At 44.7% G+C, this 27,088-nt stretch overlaps 1 protein-coding gene across 1 annotated transcript in view; it reads left to right on the top strand.

The window, feature by feature from the left end:
* Positions 1-27,088, top strand: part of CPPED1 (calcineurin like phosphoesterase domain containing 1) — a 103,268-nt gene that overhangs the window by 7,978 nt on the left and 68,202 nt on the right. Inside the window, 2 exon segments of the mRNA XM_027614181.2 lie at positions 15,033-15,146; positions 15,149-15,250. Coding sequence (XP_027469982.2) covers positions 15,033-15,146; positions 15,149-15,250 — 216 coding nt within the window.

Below are 27,088 nucleotides of genomic sequence, written 5' to 3'. Positions count from 1 at the left end.
GCTAGCATGAACAGGTTCGGGGACAACTCCTGATGGATGCACAGAGCAGAACCCTTGAGGGACCTCAGGTGACAGTCCATGCCTTTGTAGAGGGCATGGAGAGCGTTGGTAAATCTGGAGGTTTGTGAGGAGAGTGTCTCTTTCACGGAGAGAACTAACTGGCAGCTCTTTATATTTGTGAAGCATAGGATTTTTAACTTTGCCAAACCCTCCCAACTAGTTACAGGTGATAGCATGGGGCCCTGGCAGCTGGAGCCTCCGGAAGCCTGAGAACCACTCTCAGCCACTCTTAGGACCAGGTTTGATATGTAGCCAGACAGGAAATTTTTGTTCAGTGAAAGAATGCCTAAAGTCTCCATGTACCCTTGTTTAAAAAAAAAAGAAAACACCTAGTCACGCTAATGCTGGAGGTCCTTCCTCATTTGTAAAACGAAGGCAGAGTGTTGGCTCCAGCTGTCTAAGATGCATCCGTGGTGATGGATGCGTTGGCTTCGCTTCCATGAGGGTGCTGAGACACTTGGGTGATCTGAGGTCCTAAACTGGGAGGTGGGGGGGCCAAGAAGGGAGTGCAACCCTTCTGGCTCCTGGCCCTCTGGCCTCGCCACTGAAACATACTGGAATGGGACAGAACCCTCCTCCCTCCCCAGTCTGCTCCTTCTCCTGTCTTACCCCAACTCCCGTTCAGTCAGAAACCAGAGAGGCAACCCTGACTTCTCCTCCTCCCCCTCTTTCCACAGCCCTGTCCTTTCAACCTCCAGAGCTCACCTTGGTTTTGTCCACTGCCCCCTTCCCAGCTCCCACCACTGGGAGCCCAGCCACCCACATCTCTCACCTGGACAGTTCCAGCAGACTTCTGCACCCACTCTTGCCCCACTCGTCCATTCCCTGTACAGCATTCAGAGCCTTCTCTCTGAGACAAAAATTGGCCCGTCATCCCTTGAGGTGGCTTTTCTTGGCCCCTCTCTTTCTCTCTCTTCAGGTAGCCTTTTATTTTTTTTTTATTAACATATAATGTATTATTTGTTTCAGGCGTACAGGTCTGTGATTCATCAGTCTTACACAATTCACGGCGCTCACCATAGCACATACCCTCCCCAATGTCCGTCACCCATCACCTCCTATCCCCCCCACCCCCCTCCACTCCAGCAACCCTTGGTTTGTTTCCTGAGTTAGTCTCTTACGGTTTGTCTCCCTCTCTGGTTTCATCTTGTTTCATTTTTCCCTCCCTTCCCTTATGATCCTCTGTCTTGTTTCTGAAATACCTCATATCAGTGAGATCATATGATAATTGTCTTTCTCTGATTGACTTATTTTGCTTAGCATAATACCATCTAGTTCCATCCACGTCATTGTAAATGGCAAGATTTCATTCCTTGTGATGGCTGCATAATACTCCATTGTGTGTGTGTATATATATATACCACGTCTTCTTTATCCATTCATCTGTTGATGGACATCTCAGCTCTTTCCATAGTTTGGCTATTGTGGACATTGCTGCTATAAATGTTGGGGTGCAGGTGCCCCTTTGGATCACTACATTTATATCTTTGGGGTAAATACCCAGTAGTGTAATTGCTGGGTCGTAGGGTAGCTCTACTTTCAACTTTTTTTTTTTTAAAGATTTTATTTATTTATTTGACAGAGAGAGACACAGCGAGAGAGGGAACACAAGCAGGGGGAACCTCCGTATTGTTTTCCAGAGTGGCTGCACCACCTTGCATTCCCACCAGCAGTGTAGGAGGGTTCCCCTTTTTTGCATCCTCACCAACATCTGTCGTTTCCTGACTTGTTAATTTTTGCCATTCTGACTGGTGTGAGGTGGTATCTCATTGAGGTTTTGATTTGGATTTCCCTGATGCCGAGTGATGTTGAGCATTTTCTCATGTGTCTGTTGGCCATTTGGATGTCTTCTTTGCAGAAATGTCTGTTCGTGTCTTCTGCCCATTTCTTGATTGGATTATTTGTTCTGTGGGTGTTGAGTTTGATAAGTTCTTTAGAGATTTTCGATACTAGTCCTTTATCTGATATGTCATTTGCAAATATCTTCTCCTATTCTGTCAGTTGTCTTTTGATTTTGTTGAGTGTTTCTTTTGCTGTGCAAAAGCTTTTTATCTTGATGAAGTCCCAGTAGTTCATTTTTGCCCTTGCTTCCCTTGCCTTTGGCGATGTTTCTAGGAAGAAGTTGCTGCAGCTGAGGTCGAAGAGGTTGCTGCCTGTGTTCTCCTTTAGGATGTTGATGGACTTCTGTCTTGCACTTAGGTCTTTCAACCATTTGGAGTCTATTTTTGTTTGTGGTATAAGGAAATGGTCCAGTTTCATTCTTCTGCATGTGGCTGTCCAATTTTCCCAACACCATTTGTTGAAGAGACTGTCTTTTTTCCATTGGATATTCTTTCCTGTTTTGTCGAAGATGAGTTGACCATAGAGTTGAGGGTCCATTTCTGGGCTCTCGATTCTGTTCCATTGATCTATGTGTCTGTTTTTGTGCCAGGACCATACTGTCTTGATGATGACAGCTTTGTATTGTAATAGAGCTTGAAGTCCGGAATGGCGATGCCACCAGCTCTGCTTTTCCTATTTCAACATTCCTCTGGCTATTAGGGGTCTTTTCTGGTTCCATACAAATTTTAGGCTTATTTGTTCCATTTCTTTGAAAAAAGTGGATGGTATTTTGATGGGGATTGCATTGAATGTGTAGATTGCTCTAGGTAGCATTGACATCTTCACAATATTTGTTCTTCCAGTCCATGAGCATGGAATGTTTTTCCATTTCCTTGTGTCTTTCTCAATTTCTTTCATGAGTATTCTGTAGTTTTCTGAGTACAGATTCTTTGCCTCTTTGGTTAGATTTATTCCTAGGTATCTTATGGTTTTGGGTGTAGTTGTAAATGGGATCGACTCCTTGATTTGTCTCTCTTCTGTCTTGTTGTTGGTGTATAGGAATGCCACTGATTTCTGTGCATTGATCTTATATCCTGCCACTTTACTGAATTCCTGTATGAGTTCTGGCAGTTTTGGGGTGGAGTCTTTTGGGTTTTCCACATAAAGTATCATATCATCTGCAAAAAGTGAAGAGTTTCACTTCTTTGCCAATTCGGATGCCTTTTATTCAGGTAGCATTTTAGAAGAAACCCCTGCTCATTCTTCCATTTGCAATTAGGGCCCTGTTATTCCCGTTCGCTCATTCTTTTCCCTTATGACACTTATTACAGCTTATAGTTGTGTATTTATTCCTGTGACTTTCATGTCTTTTCATGCCTCTAGACTATAAATTCCTGGAGGGCAGGAAGCCCAGACCTAGGACAATGGCAGTGGTGGTCACTCAGTGGCCATTTGTTATAGAAAGAAACAAGTAAATGTGATCACATTTCGGTATCTGCCTAACCTGTTCCTTACACCATGTATCCTCTGGACAAAACAAAGCAGAATCCAAGGTATTGAATCAGTCCGTAGGACCCCTTGCAAACCACCCTGGGTGGCCCTGAGGTTCGTGCACTGCTCAAAGGTGTCCCTTAAAGGAGGTTCTTGTTACCAGGTAGGTGCCCTCTCTGGGCTGCATCTGCCCTGAGGAAGGGGATGCCTTCTCACATCTAGGGCCTCTGTTTTTGCCCAGCCTTGTATCTGCAGGGCATCTCTGCCCAGAGACAGCACCTTCTTCCACTTTTTCCCAAAGCACCATCTGGGTCAGCAGCTGCCTGCTCTCTTGGCAGGGTAGCATGGGTAATGGTGGGAAACAAGTCATAGCAAACATCCACCCCAAAAAGGCAAACCCCAAATGGAGTTCTGCTTTGGAAAAGCAAGAGAGGTTCAGGAAATGTCTTTTTCGCCCTGTAGCTGTTGTCTAGAAGAGCATTGGGTGAAGCCAGTGATGCTGAAAGCCACCTGGCCAAGAAGCCCTGGCCTATCAGCCTTTTGACTTCTCTGAAGGGTTGTAGATAAAGATTTTGGCAGGTCCTTTATCTGGAATGGCAAGTGTGGCTGCCAAGCTATGACTCAGAAGCTTTTGTGCATCTCAAAAACCACCTTTGGATGCATTTAGGCAGAGAAAAGAGAGGTTGGATAAATTCACTCTGCTACTTAGGAAGTAATATGGAGACTGAGGATATTGCTGTCACAGGTAATTATTTTGGGGGAGGAAGGGACCCCGAAGGGCACTATTTTTTTTTTTTAAACAGCTTCACATACCAAACAATTCACCCCTTTACAGTGTATGATTCAGTGCCACTTAGTCTATTCACCGAGTTGTGCAACCATCACCACAGTCGCTTTTAGGACATTTTCAATCCCCCAGAAAGAAACCCGGCACCCCTTAGCTGTCACCCCATCCGCCACTGCAGCCCTGGGCGGCCGCTAACGAATGGCACTATTAAATGGGGCATAAGCTCTGGCATTTTTACAGTTGGGACATTTGGATCGTTAAACTAGAAAGAGTCCCAAAGTGGTGAAGATTGTTTTGTTGCTGTTGTGGTTTTGTTGTTGTTGTTGTTTTTAACCCCTAAAATAAGATTAGTCCCCAGGAGCTGAGGGGTATTGCTGAAGACATTTAGATTGTGATTCATGGTGCAGATGGCTACTGGGAGAAACTGCAAAAATTGCATTTCATTGGCATTTGCTCTTTAGCCAGAAAGCCTCCAGACGGCTCTAAAGCTCCCCATCCTTGCCATTTTATAACCGAAGCAATATCCCCAGTATGTGAACAGAGGATGTTAAGATCAAAGCGTGTAATTGTATATGTGTGTGTGCATGCGCGTGTATCTGTATCATCACGTATTTTCTGCGCCCCCATGTGCTGTGGGGAATAAAGAAATGGGTAAGGTTTTGGTGGCTTTGTCTATGCTAAGACAAGGGTAGGAGTTACCGTAAGTATCAGTCATGATCACAGAAGCTCACACTTGACTGCTTACTGTGTGCCAAGTGCAAATGCTTTCCATGTATTCACTCAGTAATTGTTCACAACAACCCTTCTTGAGGTAGCTGTGTTACTCTTACTTAACGGATGAGGACACTGAGACCCCGAGAGGTTAAGAACCTGGCTCTTAACCTGGTCCTGTCATGTGATTGGTAAAAGGTGGAAGTGGGATTTGGGCCTGGCTCACAAGCTTCAGAGTCTAGGCCACCCTGGGACTGGGTGAGAGCTTTGGGAGATGGAGACTTTAAGTCTTCCTCAAACCCACATGTCCTGGCATGATCTATCCCCTGCCCTCCATTCACAGTTGCCTCTGGTGTCAGGGTCCGGTCTTTGCCGTGCCCTCTGCCTGGGGGGCGTCCCCACAGCCACTCTGTGCCTGGCTCTCGTGTCGCCTCACAGCTCTGTCCAGCGCCTGCCCCCACCCACCACTCACTCTGTCCATGATCGCAGTGATTCCTTCTGCGGTAGTAATGAGCACAACATGTGGTCACCTTAGTTGTTGACCTGTTCGTCATCCATCTCCCCGCTACTGTGTAAGGTCTCAAGGAATGGGACCTATGGCTCCGCTCACTGTTGAATGTCCAGCGACTAGTGTGGCACCTGTCATGTGGCCGGTACTTAGAACAAATGTGCTGAATGATGGAAGAAGGAAGAGCTGCATCTGCTTGTGGGGGAGGGAGGGAGGCGCTGGGCTGGGAAGGGTAGGTGGAGTTTTAGCAGGAAGAGTTGGTAGAATGGGGAGCATCCCCTGGAGGAAAGAGTGGGAAAGCATGGCGTGTGTATGAGGAGCAGATAAGGGTCCCTTTGGAGGGATCCTGTGGCATGTTTTGCATAGGGTTTCTCAAATCTCTGTATTGACATTCTGGGCTGGACTGTTTGTTGTAGGGCTGCCCTGTGTAATATGGGATGTTGAGCAGCATCCCTAGCCTCTATCCACTGAATGCCAGAAGCACCATCACCCTCCCAGGGTGAATCCAAAAAGTCTCCAGACATCAGATATCCTCTGGGAGTCAAAATCATCCCTGGTCGAGAGCCCCCAGTCTAATGGGGACAGTCATCAGTACAGCTGGAAAAGTCTTGCACTCCATTTTAGACCCAGGTGCCAGAATGAATGAGGATCCCTCGACATCTCCCTTTATCTCTTCACCAGGTGTTACTGAATGCCTCTGACATGCCAGTGACCCGTGATACCTGTTGACAACAAACCGGAAAGGGAGCGTGAACTCGGGCCTTTCCTCGTGGAGATTAGAGTGCAGTGACCCTTCAGCAAGGGAGTTTGATGATCAGGACCAGGGTCTTAGGAAGTCACAGCAACAGTGATTGCCTGTGCTGGGTCAGAGTGGGTGGGGAGCCTGGCGTGGAGCTGGCCTGGTGGCCCTGGGGGAAGTGGTGGAGCCCTGACCCAGGTGATGGGGTCACGGAGGGGAAGGAGGTCCTGCGGAGCGCTGGAGATGTGGGTGCGTCCACCTGGCAAGCCAGATGGACCCACTGACACACAGTCCTGTCATCTATAGATGGGGGGACTGGGGACCATGGTGGCAGACTCAGGGCCATCAGGAAAAGAGACCAGTCTTGAAGGAAAGTGTTGTAAGGTGCTGATGGGACAAGCTGGGAGCTTGGACATACCCAGAAAAGCAAACACAGTACTCTCTACTCCCTTTTTTAGTTAATTTTGTGGCTTTCTAGTCAAAGGGAGACATGTTGACCCTCTGGTCCCATTCATGTATGATTTTGAATCAGAGAAGTTAACAGGAGCCCAAACATGGAACTTTTAAATACTGTTACAGTTTGGTGATGTGCTGTTATAATGTTAGGGGCCTGGTTCATTAGACTGCCTGCTCATCAGCCTTCTTAACCAGTGTCTTCCAAAAAGCAGACGAGATTTAGGAAATGAGACTTTGCTTTATAAGAATTAAACTGAGAGCTATTTATCACTGTATTCCACCTTGAACCATTTGATGTTTCCTGTAAAGTAACAGGTTTGGCACATCAGGAGAGCACAAATTGTTAAAGAGTATTAGGTGTTGATTAATGGCATGACTGATTCCTGTAGGCCTTTTCCTAGTTGCATGATGAAAATAGTGACTCATTTGCTTTTGAGGGTGCATTTATTATAATCAGTCATTTATTAACTGGTAATAGCAAAAGGATCAATGAAATTTCTAATTCTTGGTATATGTTAAAAAGTCAGCTTTCATTAAGAGTGGACAAATATGCCTGAAAGGTATAATAAAAATGAGGGAGAGGAAATGTATTGACCGACACAGATTTAAGAAAGCATCTAGTTCCTGATATTAATCTCAAAGAGCAGTTGCAATCTGAATATCTGTCTTTCAGGCAGGATATTGGCACGTAAACAGTCTCATAGGAATGATTAGTGGTAAGGCATTGTGTGAGTTTTTAAAGGTTTTTAAGATTCTTCTCTGCGTACAGTTGCTTTGTACCCAGTAATGCTTAAAGAAGACTCACAGGCCTTTACTGTCTATGGTTTAATACCACCCAAATCCACTGTCTTTTTATTTCTCAGCTTTGAAAGATGGTTTCTATGACAGTCTCTATCATTTAGCTAAAATCTGGAAGAGGCCAAATCCTGATACTCTCTATATAAGGGCTGAATCAGATTTCTATCTGAGGCCAGTTTTTCTTTTATAAAAATATTTTTAAATTGATTTAAATTTTTTTAAAGAAATTTTTAAAGATTTTATTTATTTGAGATCGGGAGAGAGAGAGAGAGAGCATGAGCGAGAGCACAAGAGCAGGGGGTGGGAGAAGCAGACTCCCTGCTGAGAAGGGAGACGTGGGGCTCAGCGGGGCTTAATGCGGGGCTCCATCCCAGGACGCTGGGATCATGACCTGAGCCGAAGGCAGATGCTTAATCGACTGAGCCACCCAGGCGCCCCTGATTTAAATTTTTAAAAGCTAAATTTTAGAATTTGATTCAGGCTATGGTACCATAATAAATTACCATAATTTCATATATATAATAATATAATAAATATATATATAATGTGCATATTATATATATTATACATATAATATATTTCTCACTTATCCTGTGGACAGACTGGCAGTCCTAGCTAGATAGATCTTCTCTACAGTCTCCCCTATGTGACCCACCTGCCGTGAAGTCAGGGCTCTGTGGAATAACAGGCCTGGTTCTGCCTCTCAGCCCGTTAGACCTCGAGCAAGGTATTTAACCTTGACCTTGCTGAGTTTCTTCTTCTGCACCTCTAAGCACAATGGAAGAGTTACCATAGATACGGGCTTGTCACTGCACACGTCCACAGGGACCAGGTGGTGAATGGGGCCAGTTGTGGACCATGGTGAATGGGAGACCACATGCCCCCTTCGAGGAGCAGCCACTGCCCAGCCCAGCCAATCAGCATACTCCAATTGGGCCTGGTTTGGCTGGATTTTCCAAGAGAATCTAGAAAACCAGGGATCTATATGAAACTCATGAATTGAAAATGTTGGCAACAAATTCAGAATTTTATAACTATTATGTGGGCCAAACAAAACACACCTGCTAGCCAGACCGCAGCCAGAGACCTGGAGTTTGTAATTTCTGGAGAAGATCACCACTTAGCATCCCATAGAAGATGGATGTTCTGGGCTCTAGCCTATACCCTGAATCAGCCCTGTGCTGTTGGCAGGGACTGTGAGCATCACAGCCTTCTGGGGAAAAGCTCTGGGTCTGCCAGCATTATCTTTGTGTACAATCTTCTTATTTACCAAGATGTTCCATTTGAAGGAAACTTTTTGGAGATAAAAATGTCTTTATGGAGGTGGACAACTTGCAGGCAGCCCAAGGCACATTGCGTCTCCTTTATGGCTCTCTGCCCTCCAGGCCAGCTCAGCAGCACTGAGATTCTGAACAGTAGAAGCCACTGCTCATTAACTGTGTGATCTTGAACTTGAGCATAACTAAGATCCCGAGCCAGGCCTCAGTATCCCCTTTTGGTTAAATAAGGGGGTTAGTAATTCTGTAAATACCTCCCGCACTGAAAATATCCAATGCTGTAGTGGGCAAAGGTTGGCTTCTATAAGGTAAGCCTTCAGCCTCCCTGGGATAGGCTGCAATAAATGGGCTCACTCAGCTCAGTACAGGAGGGTCAGGTGTTAAGTGGTGTGGTTAAGTATGTGAGGCTAGGCCTTGTTTAATAGTACCCTCTGTTTCAGACAGACTCTAAGATGGCCCCAGTGATCGCCAACTACTAGTATTCATGGCGTGTGTGATCTTCTGCTCTTGAGCGTGGGCTGGCCTTAGCAACTTGATGATAATGAATAGAACACAGCAGAGTGATGGGATATCGCTGCCATCACCATGTTACATAAGAGGATAACTTCGGTTTGCTAGCAGACACTCTCCGTTGCTGGCTTTGATGAAGCAAGTTTTCATGTTATGAGCTGCCATGTTGCAGAGGCCCACATGGCAAGGAACTGAGGGTAGCTTCTGGTCCGCAGCCAGCAAGGAACCTATCAACAACCCCGTAAGTGAGCTTGGAAACAGATCCTGCCCCACGTGAGTTTTCATGGGAGACCTCAGTGCTGGCTGACACTTTCATTTCAGCTTGTGAGAGACCATGAGCAGAGAACACGGCTAAGCCATGCCCAGATCCCCAACCCACAGAAACTGAGATAGTAAAATGTGTAGTTTCAAGCTACTACATTTGTGTTCATTTGTTACAATAGCAGTAGATGGCTAATACACCGTCTCTGTGAATTTGTTACAAAAATTAACATTGAAAAACATTCAATTCACTGCAGACATCCTTATTTATGGAAGACTTGGGTGTTTTAAATACCTGCATGCTTTATGATGTATTAGTAAGTACCCTATAGACACTACCAGAAGTTTGTGTCAAATGTTTCAAAAGACTGTAGTCTTGTTTTGGTACCATGTAGATCAGAAATGAGGTCTCAATTTAATCAACCTCACTTTATTCTTTAATGCATTCATTCTACAAGTACTTAGTTTATCTCAAAATTTGACCTTGGCCTCATCATAGTCACCAGTTAGGGTCCCTGACTGCATTCTTTTATCAATTTTGGAAATTACCGGGCTGGACACAGATAGGGACCTAAAAATGAACAAGAACATGTGCAAAACAAAAATAAAATGAAACAAACAAAAAACCATCAACAGGAAAATAGGCAAAACAACAACCAATCCTCCAAGCCATTATTTCAATTTAGGGAAACAAAAATCACTTTGCACCTGTTTCTGATCAAACACGTTTAAGCAGTTCCTTGATTAGTTACAGGTCAGTGCTTTTCAAACTTGGATTTGCAAACAGATCACGTGGGGTATCTGTTAAAATGCAGACTGTGCTTCCGTAGGTCTGGGCTGGGCTTGAGATGCTGCCTCTTGAGCAAGCTCGCAGGTGCTGATGCTGGTGCCGGGGCCACACCTTGAGGCCCGAGGTGTAGACCCAGCCCTGCTCCTCACTCCCAGGGCAGCATGCTTCATTGGTGCCCTCTTGTCATACCTACCGTCTCCCTCAGCCTCCACTTCCAGCAGTTTTCCTTTTTGTGGGGTTATCAGGCCCTTACCACTTAACGAAGCAGTCCCATAGTTAAGTTCTTTGACTAGGGGAAAAAAAAAACTTGCTGGATGCCTAAGTGTCTTTCTTTTTTTCAGTAATGAAAAATGCTCTGATTGGGGTGCCTGAGTGGCTTAGTCAGTTAAGTGTCTGCCTTCGGCTCAGGTCATGATCCCAGGGTCCTGGGATTGAGCCGCATAGGGCTCCTTGCTCAGCGGGGAGTCAGCTTCTCCCTCTCCCTCTGCCTGTCCCTCTGCTTGTGCACTTTCTTTCTCTGTGTGTGTCAAATAAATAAATTTTTTTTTTAAATGCTCTGATTGTGTATTGGGTTGCTTCGGGAATGGACCTCAACATTCTGAACTTCTGTGGCTTGAATGGCCGGAACAATGTTTTCAGGGAGTCTAAAGAAAGCAGCTGGACTGTGCCAGGGTCAGACACGTGCTCTGCCCTGCAGGAGATGGCATAGCAAGATGTAGATGTCAGCTAATACCTGTGCCCTGCCCTGGGTGTGACTCTGGACTTTGGCAAAATAGTTTAAGGCAAGTGTTAAGCATTCACTTTTTTTTTTTTTTAAGATTTGATTTGTTTATATGACAGAGAGAGAGACACAGCAAGAGAGGGAACACAAGCAGGGGGAGTGGGAGAGGGAGAAGCAGGCTTCCCCGCGGAGCAGGTAGCCCAATGCGGGCTCGATCCCAGGACCCCGGGATCATGACCTGAGCCGAAGGCAGACGCTTAACGACTGAGCCAACCAGGCACCCCAAGCATTCACTTTCATAATGTTTTGAGGGATGGGGAAGGTATTACAAAAGATTCCTCCCTCTGCAACTAAGCATTATAAGTCTCAAATACCCATAATGCAGCCTTGATTAATATTAAGATGAGACTGAAGACCACAAGCTTCTGTAGTAGAACTTTAAGAGGACCCAGGTGCTTTTGAGAAGGCAGAGTGTCAAGTCAACAAATTGCTCTTATTACATAGATAAGGCAGGTGAGCTGTCATTTATTTCAGGTCAAGTCTATTTATTTTGTACCTTGTCATCATAAAATTGAGATTCTATCCAAGATTTTACTAAGTAAGCAAATAATAATGAAAGATTTATTTTAATACCTCCAAGGACTATTGACTTTTTGAGACGATGACTATTTGTTGTAGGAAACTATATTCGTTAAAATGTTTGCTGTAGAAAACTGTTTATAAATTCTTTCTGTTATAGAAGATTGATTTATGCACCAACCTTGGGGTGACGATCACCTCCCTGATCTGGTTCTGATTAATTAACCCAGTTTAAACAGCTCTGCAAACTGCCTGAGAAACAGGAATGTCGCTAAAAGCATTCGGTGTAAAAAGGTTATTATTCAAGTATAATAAATGAATAATGCTAACAATTAATTTTAAAACACAAATTGGAATCTCGTTTTGTTTTGTTTTTTTATGACACCAGCCTTCAACTCCTGAAGAAGTCTTGGTGACTCTGTATCTTTAATGCTCAGTATCTGTTATTACTTTGTAGCAGAGTACCATGAAACTCGGCAGCTTGAAAGAGCTATCTCACAGTTTCAGTATGGATCTGAGGGCTGCCTGGCAGGATCCTTTGGCTGCAGGGTCTCCCACAGGGTTCAGGCACCATGTCAGCTGGGGCTGTGATCTCATCTGACCGCCCGACTAAGGGAGAGTCCTTTTCCAAGTCTGCTCACGTGGTTGTTGGCAGGATTCCGCTCCTTCTGGGTTGTTGCCTGGAGTGTCTCCGCTCTTCACAGGCTGTTTCCTCTGTTCCTTACCATGTTGGCCTCTCCAGTAGGTGAGTCACAGCATGGCAGCCTTTTACCTCCAGAGGAACGGCTCTGAGAGAGAGCGAGCAAGATGAAAGTCATGGTCTTTTTCTAGCCTGATCTCTCTTCCTCTCCTCTCTCTCTTTTTAACCATTTTATTGAGGCATTATTGACATGTAAAAAGCTGTATATATTTAATGTGTACAAGCCCATGAGTTTGGGGATAAGTAAACACCTGTGAAACCATCACTACCATCAAGGTCGTAAACATACGTACCATCTTTTCCGAAAGTTTCCTGCAACCTCTTTGTTATTATTATATTATTATTATTTATGTGTGCGGTAAGAGCAGTTAACATAGATTCTACCTTCTTAGCAAATTTCACATATACAGTACAGTATTGTTAGCTGTGGACGTTATGCTGCAAGTAAGTCTCCAGAACTTCTCTGTCTTGTAGAACTAAAACTTTGTACCCTTTGACCATCACCTCTCCCATTTCCCCCCCTCACAGCCCCTGGAAACCACCGTTCTACTCTCTGCTTCTATGAGTTTGACTATTTTAGAACCCACATGGAAGTGAGATCAGGTAGTATTTGTCTTTCTGTGGCTGGCTTATATCACTTAGCAGAGTGCCCTCTAGGTCCATCCATGTTATTTCAAATGGCAGGGTTTCCTTCTTTTTAAGACTGAATACTATTACATCGTACATATATACCACATTTACTTTATGCATCCATCGAGGTACAATTAGATTGTTTCCATATCATGGTGTAGCCTAATCCCTGAAGGGACATCCCATCGATGTATTCTGCTTATGAGAACAAAGTCTGTAGGTGCAGGCCACACTCAAGGGGAGGGGATTGCATAAGGACGTGAATATCACAATGCAGGGATCTTTGGGACCTTCTTGGAGTCCTTCTGCCACAGGTAGTAAGGGCTCCATAAATACGAGTTCACATCCATCATCACGCTCGATCCCCGTACTTAACAACAAGATGCATACTCCAGGGTTTTATGCACTCCTTGTTCAGATTGAGTTCAAGTTGGTTGTGATTTGATTAAGCAGCTAACAGTCTGAGCGGTGGGTCCAGAACTGGTGGATTAACTTGCATATAGAATTTGTTCTATACAGTTATCTGCAGGTAGTTCGCATGCTTGCATTTTTGGCTTCTGAAAAAGGAATTGAGAAGGAAGGGAGGCCTAAAGTCAGAGATCCACTCTAAGATGACAGTAAGCAAGGCACGGTGGGTGGGAGGGTGGCAATGAAACTTAGAAAGGTTAGACTGGCTCCTTGCCGGTTGAGATCTCAGTGTAGATGACATGCTTCAGAAAGAGGCCTTCTCTGTGCATCCAGTTGAAATTAGCCATCAGTTCTGCCTTCCCGCTCCTCGACCTGGTGCCCCGGCACCATTCCCTGCTCATTTCCTTGTTCACAGTCTGTCTCCCCCAGGAGGACTAAGGCCCAGGAGAGCAGGGGCCTCCTCTGTCTAGGTCCAGCCATGTATCATCAGCACCACGTATGGCCAACAGTAGGCTCTCAGTAAATACTTACAGAATCAATGAATGAATTGAGCACACAGACGTGAAATGACTCCAAGGAGCTTTTTGGAAATCGTAATATCTTCATGACTTCCAAAGGAAATGCCACTTATTCAGTTAACATGCAAAATATACTAATTTGTTAAAAAGAAGAAAACAGCCTCACAATTGTGGGGTAGTTTTGTCCCTGCCACTGATGGCTGGTGACCGTTAGGCCAGTCACGTCCCCTCTCTGGGCCTCCGTTTTCTCAGTGGATAAATGCAGGGGCTATAGATTGGGGGTCTCAGGGAGAGGAGGCTCTGTTTTTCAACATTGGTCTACCATATAAGATTTTGTTTGAAGAAAGGATGCTGTCACCAGGGGCGGGGGGTGAGGTTTGACACCCACAGGGCTTCCATGCCCACCAATGGCCATTCCAGCTCTGCAAAAGCAGTTACTGGTTGCAGTCCTTTTGGCTAACAAGGGTAGAGACCTGTGGCCCGCAGAGCTTAGGTTCAGCAGAACCAATAGGAAGGGCACACCTAATAATTTTGGTGCAAGCGATCTAGTGCCCTTTCCAAGAACAGAAAGAATCCCCTCTCCCTTCCTCCCCCTACCCCCGCTTCCACCCACTCCCTAGCCTCACACCTCGCTTAAGCCCACATCATGCAGCCTTTGAAATGTTAGCATCGAGTTTTTTTTTTCCTCGTTGACTAACTCATTTCAAGATTTCATTTCTGGCACTTGCATTTCCTACCAGATAGCCAGAGCTTCCAAGCTCCAAGTTTTATAATTAAAATTCTGTCACATCCCCCGAAACAGTGCAAATTGTGCCATTAAGCCTGGCATAAAAGATTCGAAAGCATTTCACCTAGTAATTTAAATATAATACTTCTGGCAGCTTTCAATTTCTGGTATTTTTAATTCTAATTTAAAAACTATTATTAAACATTAATATCCTCTATACAGCATTGCTGGTTGCCTCAGCGCTCCATTTTGGCCGGCTAGTTTTAAACAAACAGCTTGGCTGCCTGGCTTTTGTGGCCCACGTGGTCTTTCCTAGCCTTTGGGAATCACCAGGTCCCAGGCATAATTAGTATAAATCAAAATCCTCTAGACTATGACAGGAAAATGGTATGTTTGAACAGCAGCTTATTAAAATGACCTACTTAATTTAAGAAAAATATTGTATCCACTTGCACGATAACCTGGATGCTTTCCCTGACAGATTTTATAATATTTCTTCCCTCTCCTTTTTTTTTTTTTTTCATCTTTTGTTTTTACAAGAAAAGGAAAGGGAATGGAAAGGCCCGTTCTACTTCATCCAAGGCGCAGACCCACAGTTCGGACTAATGAAGGCCTGGTCCACTGGGGACAGTGACAGTGGTGGTGACGAGTGGGGCAGGAGATCCGTCTAACTGAGCAAGCTGTTGAGGCCATCAACAAGCTGAAGCCCAAACCCAGGTTCTTTGTGCTTTGCGGGGACCTCATCCATGCCATGCCAGGTAAGACTTACGCCGTTGATGTGACCTCTCTCCTCCCAGTCATGACTGCATTTGAACGGGGGAAAAAAAAAAAAGATTTCTCTTAAGAGATGTCTTTGTTCGGTAATGGCCTCTTCCTTCTCTCCATGGCTGTTGGAGTATCCTTGAACGTCAGGAAATTCACCCTCATTTTATATTTAGAATTTGGCGAGATTAATCACAGTAATTAGGCAGAGCTACAGTTCTGTTGATCTGAACTTACTCTGAAAAATGGAACAGACTCCCACATGTCACCTTTATTTCCAGGGGACAAACTTGAACTGCTTCCAGATACCATATCCATAAGTGTAATCTTCTCTTATTTCCTCTCTTCTTACACTTTAATTTCTCCTGTCTTTGTGCTTTTTCATTTGCAAGTGACAGAAATCTAACTTAAACTGAATTTTTGTTTTAAATTAAAGGTGCATGTTCCTTTATGGGACTGTAACATCCAGGGGCAAATCTGGGCTTCAGGTATGGCTGGATCCAGAGGCTCAGAGGTTGTTATCAGGACTTGGGCTCTCACTCAGCCCCGCTTTCCTCTGGGTTGACTCCATTCTTACGCAGGCATTCCCTCTAGGTCGTGGCTCCTGGGAGCTCCAGCTTTACATCCTTCTCACAGAACCCACAACAGAAAGAAAGAGCCTTATTCTTGGTGGTCCATTCAAAGTCCCAGACTGATAGCTGTCCGGCTCACGTGGCGCCTTGAAGCCAGGGTGGGGGTCATCTCTACTGCAGCAATGCGGTCTGAAGAGCAGAATGATTCCCCTCAAGACAAGAGAGAGAGAATGTAAAAATAAGAGATTGCCTTCTAGAACTCTCTTGCATTTTTGTTTCCTCCTCTGATACCTTCTCCCCCAGGCAAGAGTAAAGCCCAGTGAGCAAGTATAAGCAGATGGAACTGCACCTGCCCATCAGAGAGGTAGAGTAGACCGCCATGGCCACCCTTAGTGGAACAGCGGTCTCTGCCTTTGGAGCAACAGTGGGCCTGAAGACCATTGCAGAAAACACCGTGGTGGCCATGCATGTTTGCTTTGGCTAATACTGTCTTGTAAACCTGGGCTCTAAGTCTTGTGATTTCCAGGGCCTTTAGAAGCTGAGGCACTCTGTGGTAAGCTGGGGTGCATTCATTCTTCCCCCCTCAAGGTTCACTTGTCTGGCAGCCTACCTCTCCAGAAGAATCCCAAAATGAAGATGTGAGAATGGGAAAGGGGCTGCCCAAAATCACTGTCCCCAAGGTCCAGTGAGTATCATGAGCAAGAGGAACCCTCAGGCCTGCCCTCGTTCTCTGTTTATAGGTATTTAACGCAAAGTCATGGATGTGGACATGCCCATGTCATTCATTGGGTCCCACTGGGGAGAACCCAGGGTGGTCATCCCCGGAGAACCTGTCCTGCTGTTGGGCTTGTGCAAAAGCGGCAAGGTGGGGAAGAAGGAAAATAAGGCAGTGGACAGAGACCCAGCTCCACACCCGCCACTGATGTGCTGGGTAAACTTGGACCGACCCCTTTCCTTCTCAGAGCCTCCATTTCCGAACCAAGAGCCCATTGATGCAGTAAGCATTCAAAACCTCGATGGCCTGGGGCTTCACAATGAAGGGTCAGACAACTCCGTCTCTCTGTGCAGGTGGTGGACGTCTCAGCAGCTTGGTACAGAAGTACATTCACAGGATGGTGCTGAGTTTTGTTTTGTAGAGAGGTAAAATCTTAGCTGCTTGTGGACTGGGCCATCCTTGGTGACCCTCGACCGAGGGTTTCCTGGTGCTGATATCGTACATTGCTAAAGTGACCACAGAGTGCCCTAGTTTCTAAAGGAGTTAGAAATCATAGCAGGACTCGGAGTCTTGGTTTACCAGGTAAAGCCAAGGTAATACCATAGTTGGCCAGATTAATACTGCTTCCAAATGGTCTGAATTGCTGTTAGCTAGGTTCTTTGGAATCATTTGGCCCAATATGCACTGTAACATCAGCTAGATCTGTCACTCTGGACCATCCAGTAAGCAAACTTCTGCTTTTGTTGGACACTTGAAGGTCAGATTCCAATTTTACAATTTTTATGTCCTGTGGCTTCATTTCTTTGAAAACAGAAATGTAGGGGCACCTGGGTGGCTCAGTCGGTTAAGCATCTGCCTTCGGCTCAGGTCATGATCCCGGGGTCCTGGGATCAAGCCCCTCACCGGGCTCCCTGCTCAGGGGGGAGCCTGCTCTCCCTCTTCCCGCTTCCCCTGCTTGTCCACTCTCTCTCTTTCTCTGCCAAATAAATAGATAAAATCTTAAAAAAGAAAAAAGAAAGCAGAAATGTTATAGGACTCACTAAAATTATATACATGTTTTTGTAGATGTTTACTGACTCATTCTGAATTATGTTAATGTATTCAGTCATATTTCAAAATAAGATTTAAAATGAAAGCTCTCTGTGCGGTCTCATTGCTTCCTGAATAAAATATACTGAGCATAGTAAATTAAAAGATACGGTTTTTATGATCCACTTTTTCCATTGGGCAGAAGACCTTATAAATGTGAACTGGCAATCTTTTGAGCACATAATTTTATATTCAGTGTGACCGGAGCAGAATTCACATCTGTTCTGAAGAGTTGGACTATTTTGTGGGGTTGTAACTGAGCCAGTGGAAGGACTGTAACTATTTTGAATATTGTGGTCTCAGATTAAACAGAATGTTTTAAAGCTAGTTACCATTTTTTAATATGCAATTAGTGGCTTCCTCCTTATTTAGCTCATACACAGGGGCAGACACTAGAAAAGTAATTATTTGCTTAGACTGCTTAGCACATTGTTAATTATCAGATGCATGTATTAATAAGCAAATAAAATCAGAAAGCATACTTTTAATTCTTCCATAAATAATATCCTGGGCCAAGTAGTTTTAAGTTCAAACTAGAGAAAAAAGAACTTTATGAATAATGCTCTTTCTAATGAAAGTCATAATGGCACTTTCCCATTATACATATTCATCACAATATTTGTTCATCTACAAATACTTACTGTGTGCCCACTGAGTGCCAGTTAAAGCCCTAGGTGCTGTGGATATGATGGTTGGAAATGAAAGGGCGGCTCTTCCGTGGAGCTTAGAGCCAGGTAAGGGAAGTGTGAAACCAGGGATGGTGAGGGGCCCTCCTGGTACCACGGCCTTCAGGGAAAGCTCCAGAAATGCAGGACAAAGTCTAGTTAGTTTTGAATCACATGTTTTCATTCTGCAGATGTCTTTTTGGTTACCTTAGTTTTTTTCTTATTTTATAAAGCTTCTCTATGGGATAAGCCACATTATAAATAGCAAGTGGAGATTTGTACAAATATTGAGACCATTGATTTTTCAGTCCTTCAGGCTGAAGCCCAGGGTGACTGTTGGGTCGCCCTGACGTGGAGGCATTGACCCACTGGTACTGTCCCCAGGAACCTTCTGAGTTTTCAGCAGGTCACGTGAGGACTTGACAGATAAGAATGTGGTGATGCAGTTCGAGTACAAGAGTTCCTTTCAGGCCATAGCATGGTTCGTTATTAATGTGCATGTCTGGCCCATTGATTAAAAATTGCCACAGCCAAACAAAACAGAGCATGCAGAACACATTCTTCCCTAGAGATAAAGGCTCCTTTGAAGAGCCTTTGTTGACCTCCGCTTGGGCAGCGGTTATGTGATTTCATTGTGGTTCATGATTCAGCTCCGGAAGTCCTCCGTTACGTGAAGCGAGGCAAGCCCGCGTTAGCATTATTCCAGTGGCTGGTGTATGAGTATCCCATGGCTGCTGGAACAAACACTACAAACCTCATGGCTTCAAACAAACACAGATTTACTCTCCTACGGTCCTGGAGGTCAGAAGTCTAGAGTGGGTGTGCAGGCTTGCCCTCTTCCTAGAAGGTCCAGCTTCTAGATGCTGCCCACGTTTCTTGGGCCGTGGCCTCTTCCTCCCATCTTCAAAGCCAACAGCACAGCGTCTTCTCTCTCATCTTTGATTCATCTTCTCATATTCTCTCTTGTGAACCTACCCTCCTGCTTCTTTCTTATGAACACCCTTATGATTATTGGTCCACGCAGATAACCCAGGTTAACCTCTCCATCTCAAGATCTTTAACTTTATCACATTTGCAAACTCCCCTTTTACCGTGTAAGATAACACATTCACAGATTTGGGGTGAGGACATCTCTGGGGGCCATTTTCAGCCTACCGTGCAGATGGCATGGGATGCAGTTCAGGGTGTGCATCTGCCTGGTGCTGCTAGCTCACCTACTCACTAGAGTCATGAAAAGAGGGTGTCCTTGTTATTTCCCTTTTAACCGATGGTGGGATCTGGCTCAGAGCAGGTCAGTACTTTTCTGGGGGTCACTCGGCTTGTAAGTGGCGGAGTCAGGAGCTCACTCGGGTCCAGCTGTTTTCAAACCTCACATACTTCACAGTGCAGCCTCCCTACTCAAAGGGTGGGCCCCCGAGCAGCCATCAAGAGCCCGTTCCACATGTAGAATTTCCGCCGCACCCAGATCTGATGAGACGGAATCAGCATTTTTATGAGATCCCCAGGTGAACTTATGGACAATCAAGTTTGAGAAGCACTTGCTAGACAAAAATGTACCAGGCTCTGTGTTTTTTGTATTAGGTACAATTTTTGTGTGTGCACTAGTAGTTTGTGGACATTCCCTTCAACTGTTAACGATAATGGTGCTTAACAAGGGAACTGTTATTACTTTAGATTTACCATGCTCAGCTCTCGAAGGGAAATGTTTTAAGTTTGTGGCTTTTATTTTGCTTTCTCTTTTTTTTTTTAAATTCATTTGAGAGAGAGAGAGAAGAGAATTTGAGAGAGAGGGGGCACCAGCAGGGAGGAGAGGCAGAGGGAGAAGCAGTCTCCTGGCCAAGCTGGGAGCCCAGCTCGGGGCTCAATCCCAGGGCCTAGAGATTATGACCCGAGCCGAAGGTAGACACTTAACCATCTGAGCCATCTAGGTGCCCCTTATTTTGCTTTCTAAACAATAGTTGGAACAACTAAAGTGGAGTGACCTCTGCCGTGCACAGTCAAAACAGAAGTTGTCCAGAATCTTCAGGAAAACGATCCCACATGCATGCTTTTATGTGGAATGGTCAGGAGAGCTAGAACTGGTTCTTTGATCTGGGTCATGTCCATGTGCATAATCCCTTATCTGCTATTCCAAAATCCAGAAAGTTCTGAAAGCCAAGAGTTTTTCTCAAGTTTGAACACTAACTCAGTTGGCAGCAAAACTGACCTAAACTGACATGAGGCTATTTATAGTCTCCTTTTATTCCTACTTAGTGAGAATATTCATCTGTTTTGCAAGTGAAATACTATGGTGTTCCATATGGGATGTTGCCTGAGACCTAGCTCTGGGTGTCATTTAATATGTGCCCCGTGCCCAATACTGCTGTTTTTAAGTTTGAAAAACTCCCAGTTTGAAAGCGGGCCTGGCCCCTCATTGGGATAAGAATATACAGATCTGCAGTATTGGTAATTTTGGATTTATGGATGACGAAGCCCTTTATCACTAGAGGCAGAAGGCTTTTTCCTTCCTCTGGTGTAACTTTCTCCCGAGGTAACATATGCACACCATTGCACAGGAACCACATTTTAGTTTCAAAGTTAAAATGATCCCAGGCATCTTGTATTTGAATTTGGGGCACCATTCTTTTTGGGACCAAAAGGACTGAATATGAAAATGGACTTGAATTCAGAAATGACTCCGACAAGCCGAAGGAGAGGATGTATGCACCAAGGTGATGTTTGCTATAGATAAGTGCGGAATAATCCACTTAGGTGGAAAAGTCTTAAACTTCAGGCAGAAAGGGGCTGGATGTCTGCAGATAATGGCTGTCAAGGGCTGGAAAGTAAAGCAGCAGCATGGTGGTTAGGAATTGGGAGATGCTGTGGGAACTTAAAGTAGAATTACTAGTAAATGGGGATTGTGGCTTTTTGAAAAGATCCGATGAAATCAGAAGAATCCTATTTCATGTAGTTTGGTAGCCCTTTGCCTTAAATTAGATGTGAATGGCTGGGCCAAGGTCCAGATAGGAGTAGCCATGGCCAAATGACCATCAAGACACCTTCCCCACTTGGAGATTTCTCATTCTAGGATGAATGGATAGAATTGGGAAATGAAGCCATATCGAGCAAAGATGGGGTGCTTTAGTGCGCTGGGCTTCAGGCAAAGAATAAGCCATTTGTCCGTCCAGCGTTCACATAATCCGGGAGGGCTGGTGTTCATTTTCCCGCGGCTGGGTAGGCACAAAACACATGACCATAATTCTGGTACGAGACAGACTACGAGAAGCAAAGCCTCAGAGGCACTGAATAACAAAGCCAGGATTAAGGCTCTGGCCAAGAAAGACCTTATCTCATCCCTGCAACCTCTACAAGTTCACCTTCCTCTGAGCTTAATTCATGTTCCTACAGGGGGGTGGGGGGTGGGCTTGTATTGGCCTGTCTTTTCATCCAGTGCCAGACACTCTTGGTCAGGGGAAAGGTGTTCCCTGAATGCAGGTCAGATGAATCACTCTGTGTTTCCCATGATGCGTAGCAAGTGGCCAGCACACGGGAGGCACCAGCACACATTTCTGGATTAAATGAACAATCGGTTCATTTATTTACCAGAGCTCTACTGAGTGCTTACTTTGTGCCGGGCCTTGTTCTGGGTGCTTGCGCTATATCAGTGAATAAAACAGACAAAAGTCCTTGCTTGACCTAGAAAAAAGAAACATGGACACGTGACATTCTTTGTGTGTGTGTGTGTGTGTGTGTGTGTCATTCTGATCTTTTGTAGTAGTCAAACCTCGTGGTAGATAGGGATTGATTTTATTATTTTATTAGATTTTTAAATTACATATATAATATGTCAATATTTCCCTTTGTAAAGATTTAGAATCTACATCTAGAATAAACTGTGTGACCTCACCCAAGTCCTTCCCTTGGGGTCACCCCATATGTGAGCATCCATGTCTTATATAAATGTCATTATCCTATGCGCGTTGCTCTGTGACTTACTTTTTCCTTCCATGTACCTGGAAAATCCTTATATGTTGATACACAGAGGTTTATGTCAGGCTTTTAATGAGTGCATTGCATTCCATGGATTAGATCTCGTAATCCTCTCCCCTGGCCATACCGATAATCTCATCTTGGAGCTAATCTAAACAATGCTTCTATCAGACATTCTTGTGTACACGGGTCAGTTTTTCTTGAAGTCGGATGGGTTGGCTGGGTTTGGGATCTGCTCTAATCAGTTTGTTGTGTGATTCCCCGGAGGACATCTCTTGGGGATTGACCCACACTTCCATATTCCCTCTTTGGTGCCACCAGCGTCTCAGTCCCTGTCATACAAGTGATAAGTGTCTGCACTGCCCACCACACCGTAGCTACTCAGAAAGTTTCCACTGAACAGAAACCCTGTTGTCCCTATCACAGTAGGATTTGTTGCTGTTGGTTTTGTTTTTTTTTTAAAGCTCAGTTAACGTATGTTCATTTCCTCACCTGTGTGATTCATTAGTCTTGAGTTTCTTATTTTAAGTGCTTACTCCAGCTCCAAGAAATGCCAAGATTTGAAGACATTTTCCCATACAGCTTAACATACAGAAACATAAAAAGGGGTGACATGAGTGCTGGGAAGTGACGTGCCTGGGTTCAGCTATCACCAGGCCCTGGGATGGGCGGGGCTGTCAGCCTCAGCCCTTCCAGGGGGTTGTGTGTGGCTGAATGCTGAGCAGTGGTAACCTGCAGCAATCAGCCAGCCCCGTGGCTCTTTAGATCCTTCACATCCATTAGAAGCCTGTTAAAGCTTCCAGGCAATCAGCGACAGTACCTTCCTTCTGCCGAGGCTGATTGAAAGTGGTTTGAACTAATTTACCTAATATTACTAATTGGGGAGCTTGGAGCATTACTTGAAAAGTTGTTTCTGATTAGCTGTGTGATCAGAAGCAGCATTGTTGGCAGCCGTGATCATGCCCCCCGGCCCCAGCCCCCCAGCCCCCTAGCACTTGGCCACATGGTGTCTTGGCAGAGGGGCTGTGCTCGCTGCTGGCTGTGCCAGCTCTTTGTCCCCAGTCGGGGCACCTTAACCTGTCTTGTGCCTCGGACCCCTTTGGCAGGTTGGCAAACCACCTCTGGACCACCTCTCAGAATAATGTTTTTTTTTCAAATGCAGAAAATAAAATGCATAGGATTTCAAAGGAAACCAAGCATACTGAAATACACTTCTCAAAATATTTTTAAATTATTTGATAGAGTAAAGTACATACTTCTTTGTTGATCTGTTATACAACACAGTCTAACAGCAGGGCTAATCACTACCATCATTTCAAAGTGGTGCTGAGCTTCCACAGTATCGGGAGGGATCTACAACAACTCTAATGGGATATGAAAAGTCCTTGTGGTTTCTGTTGGTGACACAGTCACAGGAGCCTTAATAATACCTCTGTGATTTTCCACTTAATAGTAGGAGGAAATGCTAAATAAAAGAGGTGACTGAAATTGTAGTGTTTCCCCATGTAGGTTCCCAGGTCCCCGTGGACCCCAGATGAAGAAGCCGTCTCCGTGCGCACGTACGGACGATACACTCTTGTTTGCCCTCTGGAGCTGCCCTGTCCACACAAAACATGTGGATATTATAATTGACCAAAGTATAAATTCTACCTTTAGTTAGAGGCTAAAAAGTCTGCTTAATTGTGACTAGGAAAATGTGGGTGTTTGATTATTTAGTGAAAAGAAATGGCTGGAGCTGAATAGCAGGAGGTAGCGAACAATTGCCTTTTGATTAAGGAAAACAACAAAAACCCTTCTGTATTCTTTCTCTCTGGCTTCCAGTGTTTGGATCAAAAACTGAAAATTGAGAGCCTTGTATTGGTTCATTTATTCCATGAAGCGTTTGAGAAGGCTGAAAATAAACAGAAGCACACAATAAAAAAATAAAAGTAAGGAATGACCAGTCAGGGCCAAAGAAAATATAAGTTCATTTATGAAGTCAAGATCTGAGGGAGGGGCTGAAACAAATCGGCAGGTCTAAGGGCCACTGTGGTTGATAAGATGGTAGATTAGCCAGAGAGAAAAAAAATGACAGTTGTCAAAGAAACAAAATCAAAGCCATCTCTAAGAGGGCACAGCTTTTTCTAGAATGTCTTAGATTTGAAAGAAAATTTTTATGAGGATTTCTTTCTGGGGCACTAAGTAATATAAGGTCCGACAGGGGGATGTCTGGAGTCCGGTTTCTTGCCCTGAGTGTGAAGCCCGTGAATAGGCTTCGTCCAGCCAGTGAGTCCCGTCAAACTAGGCAAGAGCCAATGTACTTGCAGAGATGCCTTGGGGAGTGGAGTGGGGCGAAGGTCTGTAGCTTTCATCAGATCCTTCAAAGGCTCCATGACTCAAAAGAAGGATAAAGAACCTAGGAGCTGAGTGCTCCTGCCCTCGACTTCCATCTGAGGACATGTTCCCTCGTGGTCAGCTGAGATCAGAGACACCATCAGGCCAAGAACCTGTGGCAGTCTGCTCTGGAGCCCTCTTCCACCCTCTGCCTCACGCTAGGGCTTTCCGGGGTTGGCAGAGGGATGATGCAGAAACATGCAGAGTTCCCAGGCAAAGTGATATTGTAGAGACCAAACCAGTGTCTTTCTAGCTTGTGCCTAGCTGATTGGAACATTTATATCTTTCCTTTTATTGTTTTTTGCTCTATAATCACTCATTTCCTGGAATTGGGACATTTCACCTCTTTGGGCCTATTTTCTGCAACTAAATGAAATACTAAAAAGGAACATGATCCCAAAGGAGTTCAGTTATCAGGTAATTGGTCAAGTGATTAGAATGTGAAATGAAAAAAATAATGAGAGACTGGAAACATGGCACATTTAAGTGCCAGAACCGCTGAGGGGCACCTGTTTTGTAACCTGCAGAATTTAGAAACTCACCTGCATGTTTGGAATTCTAGATTGTTGAATATTTATATTCAGCAGTAGTTCCTGAATAGTTTATTGGAAAACCATGGTAAGTTCTTTTCAATATACATTATTTGGGTTGTATAAAAAATTTACTATTCCTGCCTTCCTTTATGTATTATTTGGGTGAAATACTGCTGCCATAATCCATAAATACTCTGTGAAGAAATTTTGTATTGATCTGTAAGGTAGCAACTTCAGAAATTTCACTCGGATAATATACCTTCCTTCATCTTTTTTTTTTTTCACAAACACATTAAGGCATATTCCATATCATACCAAAGCAACCAATTATGTCAGACGTTTTATTGATTGTATCCTAAGTTGCCTTATAGTACATATTCAACAGTGAGTTGCAGTAAATGTCTGGGAGCAGCCAGTGTAATAAGCTGTAGCTGTTAGATGCAAAATTAAATGAATTTTGTCTAATAACATGTATAATTTAAAAAGCGGTAGAACCTGATTAAGCTTGATCTGTTGGCAGTGTGTCACTAGATCACTACATGAGTAATGCCTAGGCTTGCAAAGTTTTAGATCAATGAATATACATACCTCAATTAATTAGGAGAAGATAATGGAAAGGATTCAAGATGGAAAGGGTTATGGCTCTATAAATTCTCTGGCACTAGATGAAACTAAATGTTTTTAATTAAAGAAATAAATCATTTTCTTAAGTCGCACTCAGGACTGCCTGTGCCATGGAGTCCCCAGTCCTGGTACGTCCCAGAGCAGCGTCCTCCTGTTCCGCCGGTCGGCTCCGGCTCCGTTGGTTGTTGAAGTCAGGTCATTCGACTGTAGTTCATTTACTCACTCGTCCGACCCATCACAGCAGAGAGGTATGGAGGGCCTGCGTATGTGTGCGGTGCAGCTTAGCAAGGACCAGGCCCAGTGCCTGGCCTCAGGAGGCATCCAGGCTGGTCAAGGAGAGAGGCCACAGAAAAGGACGAATCTGGTGACCGTAGAGAGAGAGGCTGTTCTGTGAGGGAGGGCGGTGCGCACCCCTGGTCTGACATGCTGGGTCAGAGCAGCTTGCACGAAGCTGGAGTGGTCCTGGGTGACCCGCCACGTGCATGGCTTCAAACATCAGATCAAATCCAACAGTGCCAGAAGGTATACAGGAAAACGTCTGCCTTCCTGCTACCACTCATGTACTTCTCTTCGGAGAAAACCAGTCAGTAGTTCTTCATGAAAAATGATAGAACGTCGTCAAGCTTATGTACGCATGCATGTGTAGCAGTTTGTAAAAAAGCAGAATGAGAGAAAAAAAGAGCATTTGTTTGTGTCATTTCTGTCGTTTTCCATAGCAGCATGTACAGGCGCCCGAGTTACCAGAGTGGACGTTGTCTGTCATCTGTCCCCAGCTGGTGGACATTTTGTTGTGTCCCCGTTGTGTCACGGCCAGGACCTAGGGCCCCTGCTGGAACCCGCACCTATGTGCATGTGTGCCACCGTTAGGAATGGCTGTGAGGTCAGCTTGCTGAAACGCAAGTCCGGGATCCCTTGTCTACCGGCCCGATAGCCTCGGGCGACTTACCTCTCTGCGTGGCCCAGTTTCCTTATCTGTAAAGTGCAGATAATCATGGCACTTCTCATCAAACTTTAAAAAGTGCTTAGAATCCTGTATGGAATTTAATACTGTACAATAACCACAATTACTTCTACTAGTTGGGTTTTTGAAATGAGAGCTTTTTATTGATATATAATTCCCATTCCATATAACTCACCCGTTTAAAGTGGACAGTTCGGTGGTTTCATTATATTCACAGAGTTGTGCAGCCATCACCCCATCTATTTCAGACCATTTCTGTCACCCCCCAAAGAAGCTGTGCACCCGTTAGCAGTCATTTCCTGTTTCCCTCCAACCCCTCCTCACCCCCAGCCC

Source organism: Zalophus californianus, chromosome 10 (genome assembly GCF_009762305.2).
Source record: "Zalophus californianus isolate mZalCal1 chromosome 10, mZalCal1.pri.v2, whole genome shotgun sequence".
Taxonomy (NCBI): domain Eukaryota; kingdom Metazoa; phylum Chordata; class Mammalia; order Carnivora; family Otariidae; genus Zalophus; species Zalophus californianus.
This window is presented reverse-complemented; position numbering and strand designations above follow the sequence as displayed.